Below are 14,274 nucleotides of genomic sequence, written 5' to 3'. Positions count from 1 at the left end.
TCTGTGAGCTTGGAAACTGGGTGGAATAGGATCTCTGTACTGCTCAGAACCTACTAAATTCTCTCTTCTGGGCAGGTGTGTAGATCCCCAGAGATTGTGAAGTGGCCCTGAAATCTTTTTATGTATGCAGAGATTCATCCATGTTGTCAGCGAATAACTTAGTGCGGTCAAAAGGAAGGTCTCCTATTGTATTCTGGACCTTCTTAGGGAATCTTGAGCACTGAAGCCAGGATGCTCTTCTCATAACTACTGCCACAGAAATTGAATAAGCATCAGCAATGTTGAAAGAAGTCTGCAGAGATGTCCTGGCAAGGAGCTGGTTTTCAGCAAGAATTGTCTGGAACCACTCTGTGTTCTGTTGGCAGATGTTCAATAAAGGAGATCAGCTTGGTATAATTTGTGTGGTTGAACTTCGCCATTTAGGCCTGGTAGTTGGTGATTACAAACTGTAAAGTAGCTGAAGAATAATACTTATGATTTTTACTCTAAGGCATAGATTTAGTGTGGTGCTGCCTTCCACATTCATTAACAGCCTCGACCATGAAAGAGTTAGGAGACAGGTGAGAAAATAAAAATTCTGACTCCTTAGTGGGAACTGATATTTTTTGTCTGCCCTCTTGCACATGGGAGGAATCGAGGCTGGAGTATGCAAAATGAATTTTGCAGGATCCAGCAGTGCCTTGTTGACTGGCAAAGCAATGCAGGAAGTGGAGGCTGTATGCAGGATGTCGAGCAGCTTATGATGCTCGACATCCTATTATAATACACTCACTTCTTCAGTCTCCCCAAGGAGGATCTGTAAAGAATCCATGACCCTCTTGATGAGATCGTGAAACTGCTTAAAATCGTCAGCCAGGGATGGTAATGATGGCATGACAGCTTCATCCGGGGATGAAGGAGAGGTGTTTGCAGTTGGAGAAACTTCCTCGTCAGCCCTGTCCTCCTGTTCCTCAGAGGTCTCTTCCTGAGGCTCTGGTCTCCTAGAAAGGGAGGGTGAGGAGGGTAGTCTACGAATGGCAGAGATTGATTCCCCAAGGCAACAGATGCAGTGGAAGTGTCTGTTGCTCACTGGGGTTGCCTCCTGGCACAAACAGGCAACGCTTGAGTCCAGGAGTACCAGGCATACCTCTGAAAAGGGCAAAACCTCCACAGAGTGGGAGAAAACTATATAAAAGCTATATATATGGAATTCTTCTTTTGGTTTTAAAAAAACTAATACAACTATTACTAATACTAACTATTATAATACACTCACTACAAAAGCTAAGAGAACATAGTTGAGGAAAAACAATGTGGACAACTAGCTAAGGCTGTCTCTCAAGCCAGGGCAGTTGAAAGGGAACTGAGGATGGTTAGCCCATGCAGTACTATATAGCAATGTTATGGTCCATGAGGCTGAGTCACACGCATCTGCATGCATGTGCCGAATGAACACTGCTACGAGAAATCTCAGATCAAAGGTGCCGGGGCGCAAGCACAACTGGAGTGGAACACTCATAGGGACACTACTCGAAAAAGAAGCTAACTCATCATGGCAAGGAGATGCCAGTTGAGGCAGGAGGAGGAAGTGTTGCAACTCAGCTCCTCAATCTACACTACCACTCTAAAAACTGAACCACAATGCAGATTTAATCAGTCACTTCCCCCAAAACCAAATGTTCTAGGCCAGTGTTTCTCAACCAAGGGTATGCATACGCCTGGGGACACGCAGAGGTCTTCTGGGGATACGTAAACTCATCTAAATATTTGCCTAGGTTTACAACTGGCTACATAAAAAGCACTAGGCAAAGTCAGTACAAACTAAAATTTCACACAGACAATGACTTGGTTATACTGCTCTATATACTATACACTGAAATGCAAATATAATATTTATATTCCAATTGATTTCTTTTCTAATTATAGGGTAAAATGATAAAGTAAGCAATTTTTCAATAATAGTGTGCTGTAACACTTTTGTATGTTTATGTCTATGTCTGATTTTGTAAGCAAGTAGTTTTTAAGTAAGGTGAAACTTGGGAGTACGTAAGACAAATCAGACTCCTGAAAGAGGTACAGTAGTCTGGAAAGGCTGAAAACCACTGTTCTAGGCAAAGCCATTTGGAGAGATTATCCACTGACATCTCCCCTATATCATTCTTTTTTTTGGCCATACAGAACTGGCAACCGTATTCAGGTTCATCCAGCAACATCAACTAGATTGTGACAAAAAGAAGTCTGTTCCCACTGAAATGAAGATATGTGATATTAACACCAGCTTGAACACTCAGTAAGATTTCTGTTGGGCTTGCTTTCTTGCTGGACCTCTTCATGACATCTGTAATTTTTTTTATAGCAATCACATCTGTAGGTTAAATGATCATCTATAGATACTCACTAGTCTCTGTAGTCCCCAGACAAAATGGGTAATCCCTGCAATAATATATAGTCTATTTGTAATGCCAGGGTATACTGACTAGATCAGGGGTAGGCAACCTATGGCACACATGCCAAAGGCAGCACACAAGCTGATTTTCAGTGGCACTCACACTGCCTGGGTCCTGGCCACCGGTCCGGGGGGTTCTGCATTTTAATTTAATTTTAAATGAAGCTTCTTAAACATTTAAAAAACCTTATTTACTTTACACACAACAATAGTTTAGTTATATATTATAGACATAGAAAGAAAGACATTAAAATGTATTACTGGAACATGAAACCTTAAATTAGAGTGAATAAATGAAGACTCGGCACACCGCTTCTGAAAGGTTGCCGACCCCTGGACTAGATCATGGACCAGAATGAAATCCTACAAGCAGAAACAGCAGTAGATATGCCTCCTACTTAGTGCAGGTCCCCATTCCACCCTCCTCCAGGCTTTCAACTGACTTGTTTCCCAGTGCAGAGTTCCCTTCTTCCTACCCAATATTGGCCTCTTCAACTATTGGGCAAAAAGCTTTTGTTCACACGTAGCTGGGCTCATTTAAAAATTAAAAGTTGTGTCTAGTCAGGCAAAAATTCAGGTTATTTATTAGTCAGGCTGAGATGCTTTCAGTACCTAAGCATCCTAAGCCTGTATAACCACACATACTCCTAGGTATTTGCCTCCTTAAAGGAAAAGTGCCAGAGAGTCTGAGAATGACTTCCTGACTATAAGACAGGAGAGGAGAAAACAGCACAAAACTGAACCATAAACCCAGGCAGAGAAATAAGAAGCCGGGGGAAGATTTCTGGAAAGCTGGTTCCACAACTATACTAACAAGGAAACAATAACATATCTGTACCAGGCCTCCAGGAAAATACCAATGATTTTCTTCTCCTTTACTGCTCTCTAGCTAGACTTGACCAACTTAGACGTCTAAACATCTAGCTACTCCATGCTAGACCCCAATAATTGCCATAGACCACAGATCTGTATGACAGAAAAGTGACACATCATCATGCCTCTCACATCATCACTAGCTACTATAGGTTCCCTCCCTCTCCTAGCTACATACAACCCACTCCCAACATTGTAGAGGAAAAAGCGTAATTCCTAGCAAAGAAAGGGTTAAAATGTTAGCAAACAGGAATGCTCTGATCCCATTGCTTGGTCATTTAAACAAATAGCTACGTGTCACAGAACCAAGATGACTTTTTATATGATGTTGCTCATTACTGGTTTTGGAAAACCTTGAATAGACTACTACATTAACACTGCTATTTGTATAACTATAGTATCTCCTTCATTCTCTCATCCCAGGATATATATCAAAGAGAGTACTGCCTCAATTCTCCAAAGCAGACAGAGCAACTAATTTCAATTCCAAGTGCAACCACAGATTTTAAATCTAATGACATTTGTTGCATTGTAACTTCTACCTAAACTCTCAGAATATAAAATCTTTGGGGGAAAAGGACCATCGTTTTGTTGTGTGCACATGATGCTAGAACAATGAGCCTCCACTAGGGGCCTTACAGTAGTACTGCAATATAAATACATTGTAAACACTGCAACAACTACCACCCCTCTAATACTGCATTTAAAAACCTAGAAAATAGAGGAAGACTGTTTAAGGCTCCACGCCATATGTAAAATAAGCAGGGTTTGGACAGGAGGATGCCACCTTGAGGTGAAGGAGAACTGAAATTATATCCATGGGATCAGGTGCTAACGTAGGTTCACAGAACTATTGCTGGTTTTTCAATCTGTTAAGAGGATTCCATTATTATCAGATGGTTTACACATTCTGCAGATAGGCAATCGTAACGTGCTTATGTATGCCAATCAACTAGAGGAAGAATTCTGCTGTATGACATGCTCCAAATTATACTGATTCCATGTGAAATTTTCATTTTACTTTTAACATAATCTACATTTTCAGCACTCTTCCAGGCTGTTTGCAAAGTATGGATAAAGCCATCAGCTTATTTAGGGCCACAGTATTGTGCAGTGAAGAACAGCCTGAAAGGTTGAAAAAAATTGACCGATTTGGGTAATGCAGCATTCTGGCATTCTTCAAATTATATAAAAGTTATCAATTAGACTAATTCCAACTGTTGGGAGCTATTTAGATCAATACTGGTGCTCTTAAAGGAAGACCATTATCAGGAACTGAAGAAAAATGCACATGTAAAGGCTCTGTGCAAAGGTGCAATACACAGGAGTGCTGGTAAGAGAGTTGGCTTTATTCGTCAGTCCCAGACACTAGACATGGGACAGGTTTGCACAGCTTAATGCCGTTCTCGCATTAGAGTGATCAATATCCACTGACTCCAGTAGCTATTGTTACACTCTGGAGTTTGACAGTTTTACTTAACCAAGAGGGTGTTTATGGAAGACAAACTACTTCGGTCATCAAGCATGACTCCTGTCTTTTGCTCTGATCTACTTTCTGGATCCTCATTTCCAATGCAGCTAGCCTGAAATATTTTAACTTTCAGTGAGAACAGGAATTACAATTAGATCAGAGGACTACAACCAACTGAAGTGGGGGAGGCAGTAACTAAAGCGAACCTGACAGGCTACATCAGACTTTGACCTGCTAGAATTTCTTGCATAACAAAAGGGGACTATAATCAAATAAGCATACACAATTACTGCTGTTTAGCTACAGAACTTCTCCTCTAAATGGCACACTTACAATTTGGATACAAAAAGTTAGCTAAAAAGCTAATGACATAAAAAATGTGGGCATGCTGAATAAGTCACACAACCACATATATCATAACAAGCAGTGATAAGTCATCACTCTTGAATTATGTCACCTCTAATTTGTGCAAATAGTTTTTACCACGTTGCATGTTCTCCTCCCGCCAACTTCCACTATTTCACAAACCACAGTATTGCGTAGATTTCAAACCATCTAAGGCTCTATTCAGAATCAGAAGCTGCAGCTGAATTTGGCAGCTCATTTGTCCTGCCAAGAGCACATACCAGCACTTTTGGATCCACACCGGCTACTTGCTAGGTACTAGGAAGAACATACGGTGTTGGTTTTGACTTAGAAAGTCCTAAATCACCTGGCAACTACTTATCTGAAATACCACCTCCCTTCACAAGCCACATTGTCACAGTTGTGGTCAGCAGGAGTACCTAAGCTAGATCCCTACTTGTGTAAGAGAGACAGGTAGCTGGTGGGATGTTCTCTGGGAGGACCATTCATCTTTAGAAAGAAGACAGAGTACCACTTATAACCATAAAGCTAAAAATGTGCAAGAGTTTCCACAGTAACAGACTGATGGAAGGTGGGGGTTAGGAGGATGAGGAAATAATAAAGGGAACAGTTTAGCATAAAAGCAGAAGACAGCTCACCACTTTAACTAATGCCGCACAGTAATGTTTGTGGGATAAGTTTAAGAAGGGATTTAAAAGATAAGGAAGAAGTCTTATCAATTTTGATGGAGAATTTTCCCCATACATAAAAAAAGCAACATGGAAGACAACATGGAGGTGCTTGATGCTACTTCTGAGCAAATAATGGATTTTTAGGTTCATTGGCAATTTTGAAAAGTCAGAAAAAACTGTTCATGCTGACTTTCACTTTTTATAAGTATAGTAATTAAATAGTCATTTGAGCAGGGACTTGCGCTTGGGTCTCCCAAATGCTAGGTCAGTTCCCCAACCACTAGGCTAGAGCATCATTCCCACTCTCCTTCCCTGATCCAGTGACTATCCATTGTCCTTCATAGTGACAATTCAGTTATTCATGACAATGGCTAGCCATTGGGCCAAATTCCAAAACCCAGTGGTCAGGGCACTCTCCTATAATGGAGGAGACCCAAGTTCAAATCCCTGCTCCACTTTAGGGGGGAAGGGGGTAAAATTGAATCCAGGTCTCCCACATCCCAGGTGAGTGCCTAACTACTGGACAAAAACTATTTATACAAAAAGTTTTGCCAAACTCTACTTGAGGCTAGCTTCAGTGGCAGAATGAAGACGTAGGTCAGTGGCTTTATAAATTAATGTTTATATTTGATTTAGTAACCACATTTCCTTTTTGTATTTTTTATTCTTGATGCTTTTAACAAAAAAAATCACAGTACTGTGTGCAATGGGAAACATCACAAATCTGGAAAATTGGATACTGGTCCATCAGCACTGAGTCATAACGGTTCAGTCATACAATTAATAGGAGGCCAACATTTCCCAGCAGGACTCTGTGGGAACCCAAAGGCACCTGCATTGGGCTGGGAAGGGCTCCCTGCTGTCCCCTAAAAAGTGGCTGCAGCAGGACAGGAAGAGTTCCAAGCTTGCAGGGTTTACCTCTCATCTGAGCATGAGTATGTGTAATGTTTTTGGTGAGCTGCCTCTCACGTGCATGGCTGCTGCAGCCCGACCTACTTAGGCTCTACTGCCACTTCCTTTTTCTGATCCCTTATCTTGCAAGAGCAGATTAGTTAGGCTCTGTGTACACTATACAAATAATTCCTTACCAAAATTGTGTTTAGATGTGGTAAAAAAAAGTCAATTTTCCACAAAAATTTTTTAAAAAATTTAATTTGCAAAAAACAAAATTTAATATTTCTGCTTTTTAAAGCTGTTCAGTAAAAATGTTCTATTTTTGAAAGCCCCAAACTAAAAAAAATTACCAAAAATTCCAGTTTTTAGTTTGCCTGCTTGTCAAAAAAAATATGTAAAATTTTGATCCATTTTGGTTAAAAAGACATTTTTTGATTAAAAGTGTGTTGAGACTATTTTGACTGGCTTTAGTTGTGATACTGTTTGTTCTGGCTAGCAGCAATAGTCTACAGCAAAAAAAAAAAAAAAGTTAGCATAGAATGGAAAAAAGGGAACACATACCGTGGCCCAGATAGACATATATTTTCTCTATTTCCTCTCTGCAGAGACTCCACTCCCTCTCCTATCCATCAGCATCACTTCCATGAAGTGTAGCAGATTCTATGAGTGTTCCTTCTGTGAGGTCTTTTGTGGGTCCCTGTCCTTTTTCCAAGTTAAAACTGGTGGTCTGAACTCAAACAGGGATCCAGGTTCTCAGCACATTCTGTACGTCTTTCCAACCATTTATTAAAATTGGTAGGGGCTACGAAACATTGTATCCCAGAGGGCTTCAAAAAACAGGCCCTTTTATAAAACAGTTACAGAAGCAATGACAAAGGTGTTGGTCAAGAGCTGCAATCCAACTGGCTGAAGAGCCTTTTAACCTATGTGATTATGTTTAAATGAGCACATTTGGAGGACAGAACCTTGCCTTCAACCAGATTACTATACCACATTCAAACATCTCTTACTAAAAAGTTCTTGGTTTCCCACTGCAGAACTGGAGTAACAGTGATGAATCAGGCCCACAAAATTGAAATCTAAATGTATTTTTAAAAAATTACTCCTCATTTCCCTCTCCAGCCCATGGAAACCGTTCAGTATTACTTTTGTGCTCATCACAGGTGTCTGTTGATATGACACTTCCCATTCTCTGCCCCTTCTCCTGAATCGCAGCAACCAGATCAGGGCTTTCAAGAACATACGTTACCACTGCTTGCCCCAACCTGCTCAAATTATCATCATTAGCAGAATCTTGATTAGGATTACAAAAGGGAAGTGCCTATCACCAACCCTACTTAGCAACAGTTTCCTTTTAAAAAAACCCACTACAGTGGCTGCTACTGACTGGAAAGGGTGTCGATGGTATGCTTTCTGAGGTCAGGCTCAGACTAATGCTGCCCAGGGAAATGGGAGATTTGGCTTTTCAAATGCAAAAATTTAAAGAGACAACTTTTGTGTATTTATATCTAAAATTTTACCGGTACTACTACTACTCTTGATGTTTTTTTAAATAATATTAGATTTTCTTGTACAGATTATAAAATGTACAGAAATTTATGGAACATTAAAGTTAGAAGAAAATTAAGAATCAAGTAAAGTAATAACATATGCACTTCATCCATAAATGCACATCCAGGGTATGTAGAGACATTTGACTGCATTTAGCCAATGCACATCTCATCATGTTACTTCTCATTTATACTAAATTGCTATGCAGCTTGGTATGCATAAAGACAACCAGAATCCAAGCAACTAATCGGAAAGTGTTCAGGGATTAGTATAAATTATTTTGCAGTGTTATTCTCATCAAACTGTAAAAATAGGCTAATGGAGTTTTGATCTGTGTGGTTACATCAGACAACCAATCAGGCAATGTCCTTTTTCTCTATTTGTGAGAATTCTGTCATAATTCATTGCATAGTGTGTACATTAAACCTTTAGAAGTTGATTGTTCACTTGGGGTATTTTTAATAAGAGCAGTTAAAAGTTACAGAACTTATTGAGCCTGTACAGGGAAAGCAATTCAGCTGTGATTGAATGTTCACAGGAATTAGGGAGGGAGACAGACAGCAGTTTGCAGCTGGGAGGGAAGGAGGAGGAGTCACGTTGAGAGGAACAGAAGAGTAAGAGAGATGAAGGCTAGGTCTCTTGTAAAGAAGGACAGAAGGGACTGGGAATTGACACATTTGCTTGCTCAGCACTTCAAGTATTCTAAGGGTTAAATCAATCTGGCCACTTCAGCTTGGGTGGGGAACCGCACTACTGAGTCTACTGGGGAAAGTTTTGAAAGGTTTCGGAAAATATCTCCCATTGTAAAGGTTCCCTTAGTTCTCTTCCCTTAGTTAACCCTAGACTAATGGTTCCCAAATTTGATTGATTCACATTCCCACCTTAAGAACATAAGAATGGCCATACTTGGTCAGACCAATGGTCCATCTAGCTCAGTATCCTGGTCTTCCAAAAGTGGCCAGTGCCAAATGCTTCAGAGGGAATGAACTGAACAGAGCAATTATTGAGTGATCCATCCTCTGTCATCCACTTCCAGCTTCTGGCAGTCAATAGGCTTAGGGACACCCACAGCATGTAGTTGTGTCCAACCATCCTGGCTAATAGTTACATTTTTGGCCTTCACAACCTCCCATGCAACGAGTTCCACAGGCTGACTGTGCATTATGTGAAGTTCTTGCTTTGCTTGTTTTAAACCTACTGCCTATCAATTTCAACGAGTGACCCCATAGTTACGTGAAGGGGTAAATAATACTTCCTTATTCACTTTCTCCACACCATTCATGATTTTATAGACCACTATCACATTAGTCATCTCTTTTCTAGATGAACAGTTCCAATCTTTTAAATCTCTCCTCATATGGCAGCTGTTCCATACCCCTAATCATTTTTGTTGCCCTTCTCTGCACTTTTTCAAAAAAATTTTTTTTTAAGATAGGGTGACCAGAACTGCGGACAGTATTTAGTATTTGAGTGTAGTATGGATTTATATAGTGTAATTGATATTGCCTGTCTTTCCTATCCCTTTCCTAATGATTCCTAACATTGTTAGCTTTTTTGTCTGTCGATGCACATTGGGCTGACATTTTCAGAGAACTATCCACAATGACTTCAAGATCTCTCTCTCAAGTGGTAACAGCTAATATAGACCCCACCATTTTGTATGTATAGTTGGGATTACATTTTCAAACATGAAATTCAACATAGAATCATAGAATATCAGGTTTGGAAGGGACCTCAGGAGATCATCTAGTCCAACTCCCTGCTCAAAGCAGGACTAATCCCCCCAATGGGGCCCTCAAGAATTGAGCTCACAACCTTGGGTTTAGCAGGCCAATGCTCAAACCACTGAGCTATCCCTCCTCCCATGCAAAGAAATGCATCTGCCATTTTGTTTCCCAGTCACCCAGTTTTATTAAATCTCTTTTTAACTCTGCAGTCAGCTTTGGACTTAACTATCTTGGATAATCTTGTAGCATCTGCAAACTTTGCCACCTCACCATTTATCTCCTTAGATTATTTATGAACATGTTGAACAGCACCAGTCTCAGTACAGATCCTTGAGGAACCCTGCTATTTACCTCTCTACACTTTGAAAACTGACCATTTATTCCTATCCTTTGTTTCCTATCTTTTAACCAGGTACTGATCCATGAGAAGACCTTCCCTCTTATCCCATTACTGCTTACTTTGCATAAGAGCCTTGATGAGGTACCTTGTCAAAGGCTCTCTTAAAGTTCAAGTACACTATATCCACTGGATCACTTTTGTTGACCCACTCAAAGAATTCTAATAGATTGGTGAAGCATAACTTCCTTTTACTAAAGCTTCGTTGACTATTCTCCAACGTACTTGGTTCATCTAGGAGTCTAAAAATTCTGTTCTTTACGAAAGTTTCAACCAATTTGACGGGTACTGAAGTTAGGCTAAACAGCCTGTAATTGCCAGGATTGCCGACATTTTTGTCATCTAAAAAGAATGGCTCAGGTGTCAGAATCTCTCTCACATCGTCTTCTTCAAGTGGTTCTTTAGCACTTTAAAACTTCTAGTCCAGAAGTTAAAGTCAGTCTGCTCACATATTTGTGACCCTGAAATTATACATAACATTACTGTTGTCAAGTGAAAAGTGTGAAGTGAGGTTTTTTTACCCACAAAAGCTTATGCCCAAATAAATCTGTTAGTCTTTAAGGTGCCACCGGACTCCTTATAGTTTTTCTGGATACAGACTAACACGGCTACTCCCTGATAAGTGAAAAGAGAGCTATTTCTGTCTCCAAACTCTTTGTATACAGCTGGAACAGGACCCAGTGCCAGAATTTATACTCCACTTCAGGTTGGTAAATCTCTGGATTAAACCATCTGAACACAGCTCTAATCACACATTTTTTATTTCACGCTCCTTCCAACTAGTGCCACAGAGTGATGTTCTGCAGGAATGGAACTAGAACACAGGTTTGTGGAATGGCTGACATCTTCATGCCACTATCCTGCATGGACCCATGGTAGGGCTGCACACATCATCACACAGACCTTGTGGAAACACACACCAGCGGCAGTAGCACCTCAAAAGGCTGGGCTGACAGCTTCTCTCATGGCACCTGACTGGTCTATTTAAGCCCAAGAGGAGCTCCAGGAAGTGTTGATGCAATGAGGTGACTTCCCCCACCAGCCATAGTGGCAGATCCACCTTTTACTCGCTTGCTCTCTGACTCCCAACACCAGCTTGGACCCTCTGCTTTTGCCCTTGAATGATCTTGACCCCTGGCTTCAGTACTTGGGCTCTGTCTCTGCCTCTGCCCCCTACTTTCAGTCCTGTGACTCTGACTTTTGACCCCTAGTTTTGGTACTGGAGCTCTGATTTCAGCTTTGACTCCTGGCTTTGGCATTTGAACTCTGGCCCCATTCCTGCCCCATGGGATCAGTACGTGGACCCTGCCCCCAGTCCCGAATTCAGGCTACTGCCCTTAGTTTCTGACCCTCATTCTGACCCCTGGTCTCTAGCATTGACCCCGACCACCAGGCCTGACTGCCCAAGTCCTGGTAGTGACACAGAGAGAAAGGGGACCCTAGACCCATGTTTGTAAAAATCCAAGAATGTATACATTTGAAATTTTTACAACTATTCCACCTAATTTTCACCTCAGATGGCCAGCCTTGCTCCACTCTGCAGAAATAACAGGGTAAAAGTGACAACTTTCAGACAAGTTACCCAACCGGAGATGTTGGCACAGCCCCATATCTTGCCCAGGAACTCCAGGCAGCTTGGCAAATCTTGGCACCAGCCAGGGCCTCTCACTTGTTTCAAACCTGTCAATGACAGGCTTAATTCCAGACAGTGGTCATCTGACCAGGCAAGTTCTGCATCATTTATATTTTAGCATTAAGATCAGAGTTGCTTTGTCAAGTGCAGATCACATCAATCACAGTCAGCTTCCAAAGCTGTAGAAAAACCCTAATACGAGCAATACTGTGTGACAAGCAGTGCGTTATATCTTGGGCAATGGGACTTTAACCATCATGGAAATACACAACCTAGATGGTGGTATTGCTGTTATATATGGAAAACAGAAAACTGCACTGAAGACCATTTACAATAAGGAATATGTTTCAAAGTTTCCCTATGCAATTTCCATGAAAAGAGTGGTGCTCAAAGCTGATCTGTGCAGCTGCTTCTGTCTCAATGAAAAATTCCGAATTTGATCAGTCACTTCCCACTAATTTAGTCCCAAACCAGGCTTCCCTTAGGGTTTCCAGAGGCTAACTAGCTAAACACAAGAAACCCTAGTTGCTTACAATAGTAAGTGTGGTTCTTCAAGATGATTTGCAAGATGGGCAAGGAGGCTGGATTAGGGTGACCAGATGTCCTGATATTATTGGGACCATCCTGATATTAGGGGCTTTTTGTCTTATATACGCAATATACCTCGGGGAAAAAAAAAAGTGTTCCTATTTTTCACACTTGCTATCTGGTCACCCTAGGGTTGATCCAAATGAGTGAGTTGTTATTCTTCTCACAATTACTTATGTGAATCCTTCTTTTTAATAGATTAACAAGCACTAGTGACCCTCCATAGCTGCTGTTTACTAGGGATTTCTGGGAACATTCTTTTCTCAGAAAGGGGACAATTTTCAAAGAAGAGCTTGTGTTTTCTAGCACACAAGAATGCTGATTCAAGATCACAAAATGACGTGGAGAAATTAAAGTGGTTTGCAGGGAAAGTTTTGGTCCTAGTATCTCATAGCTTCCCCATGCAGCTAATTTTAACTACTACCCACAGAGGTCTGTACAGGATCAGTGAAGTAGCCAGAATCTCCCAAGTTTCATTCTGCTGCTGCTTGGGAAAGTTATCAACAGCAGCTGCCTCACATTTATATTTAGAACACTCCTCACAACTGCAAAGGCTAGAAACATTTTAAAATTAAACAGCAGACAGAAAGAAACCATGCACCTTCACCTACTGAATTAAAGCAAGCTTATTTTGATCCTGTATCTTTAATAATGCCTTTACGTTATTTCTTCGTGTAAAGAAACATTGCACAGTTGCTGCAGGGAATGGGAGATGAGATATCTGGAAAGAGTTTGGGATTGGAAGTGTTTCCAAGAGGCCCTCTCTTAAGAGGTATCCTACAATGCAGACATGTTTTAAAATCATTTAAAAGCCACCTGTAGCAGGCAAATTATTTTTTCCTTGGACCTTTGGAAGATGGTTAAAAAAAACCCAAATTCCATTGGTATACAAATCCAATTCTAATACAATTACTTGCACTTAAATAGGACTCTTCATCAGTAGATGTCACGGGCCTTGACAGAAGTTTCAAGTATTATTCCCCTTTCACAGATGGGATAACTGAGGCAGAATTTCAGACCAAAATTTTAAAACGCAGTCAATGATTTTGGGTGCCTAAACCTGGGGGCACTTTATGCCTGATTTTCAGAGGCCCTACAGTGAACAACAGCAGCTTCCAAAAGTGGCAACTGTGGGCGATCGATTTTAATCAAAGTTCACAAGAGCAAAGAATGGGAGCGCGGCACCCAGGCTATTCCCACCCCAGGCCACTGGGGCTCCCTGTCACAGGTCGGGCTCAAGGCGCACTTGTGGGGCGCGGGCGAAAGGCTGGGGAGCAAACCCGCTGCGGGCGGGCGGGCGGGCGGCTGCCACCCACCCCACGGCCCGGCGGGGCCGCTAATGGGGGGTTTGTAACGGGGGTGGGCGGGTGCCGGTCACACCCCCCGCGCCTGGCTCCTTGCGTGGGGGCCCGTTCACCTCAGCGGCCGAGGGGCGGGTGGGGGCCCCGGGAGCAGCCCCGGCCCGTGTCCCCCCCGCGGCCCGCCCCGCCCCCGCTGCTCCCCCCGCCCGGGCGGCGCTTACCGGCTGCGAGCAGTCGAAGGGCGGCGGGGCGCTGAGGAGCAGCCGCAGCCCCAGGGCCCCGGGCACCAGCAGCAGCAGCAGCAGGGAGAGGGGGAGACGCGGGAGCGCCGCGGCCGCCCGCCCCATGGCCCCAGCGCAGCTCAACGCAGCGCAGCG

The 14,274-nt window shown here is 42.2% G+C and overlaps 1 protein-coding gene across 1 annotated transcript in view; it reads right to left on the bottom strand.

The window, feature by feature from the left end:
* IL17RA (interleukin 17 receptor A) overlaps positions 1–14,274 on the bottom strand; it is a 43,385-nt gene extending 29,111 nt beyond the window's left edge. The window contains exon 1 of the mRNA XM_044991500.1: positions 14,119–14,274. Coding sequence (XP_044847435.1) covers positions 14,119–14,244 — 126 coding nt within the window. The 5' untranslated portion in view covers positions 14,245–14,274. The remainder of the gene's footprint in view (positions 1–14,118) is intronic.

This window comes from Mauremys mutica, chromosome 1 (assembly GCF_020497125.1).
Source record: "Mauremys mutica isolate MM-2020 ecotype Southern chromosome 1, ASM2049712v1, whole genome shotgun sequence".
NCBI classification, from domain to species: domain Eukaryota; kingdom Metazoa; phylum Chordata; order Testudines; family Geoemydidae; genus Mauremys; species Mauremys mutica.
The sequence above is the reverse complement of the archived record's forward strand: the minus strand, read 5'-3'. Positions and strand labels throughout refer to the sequence as shown.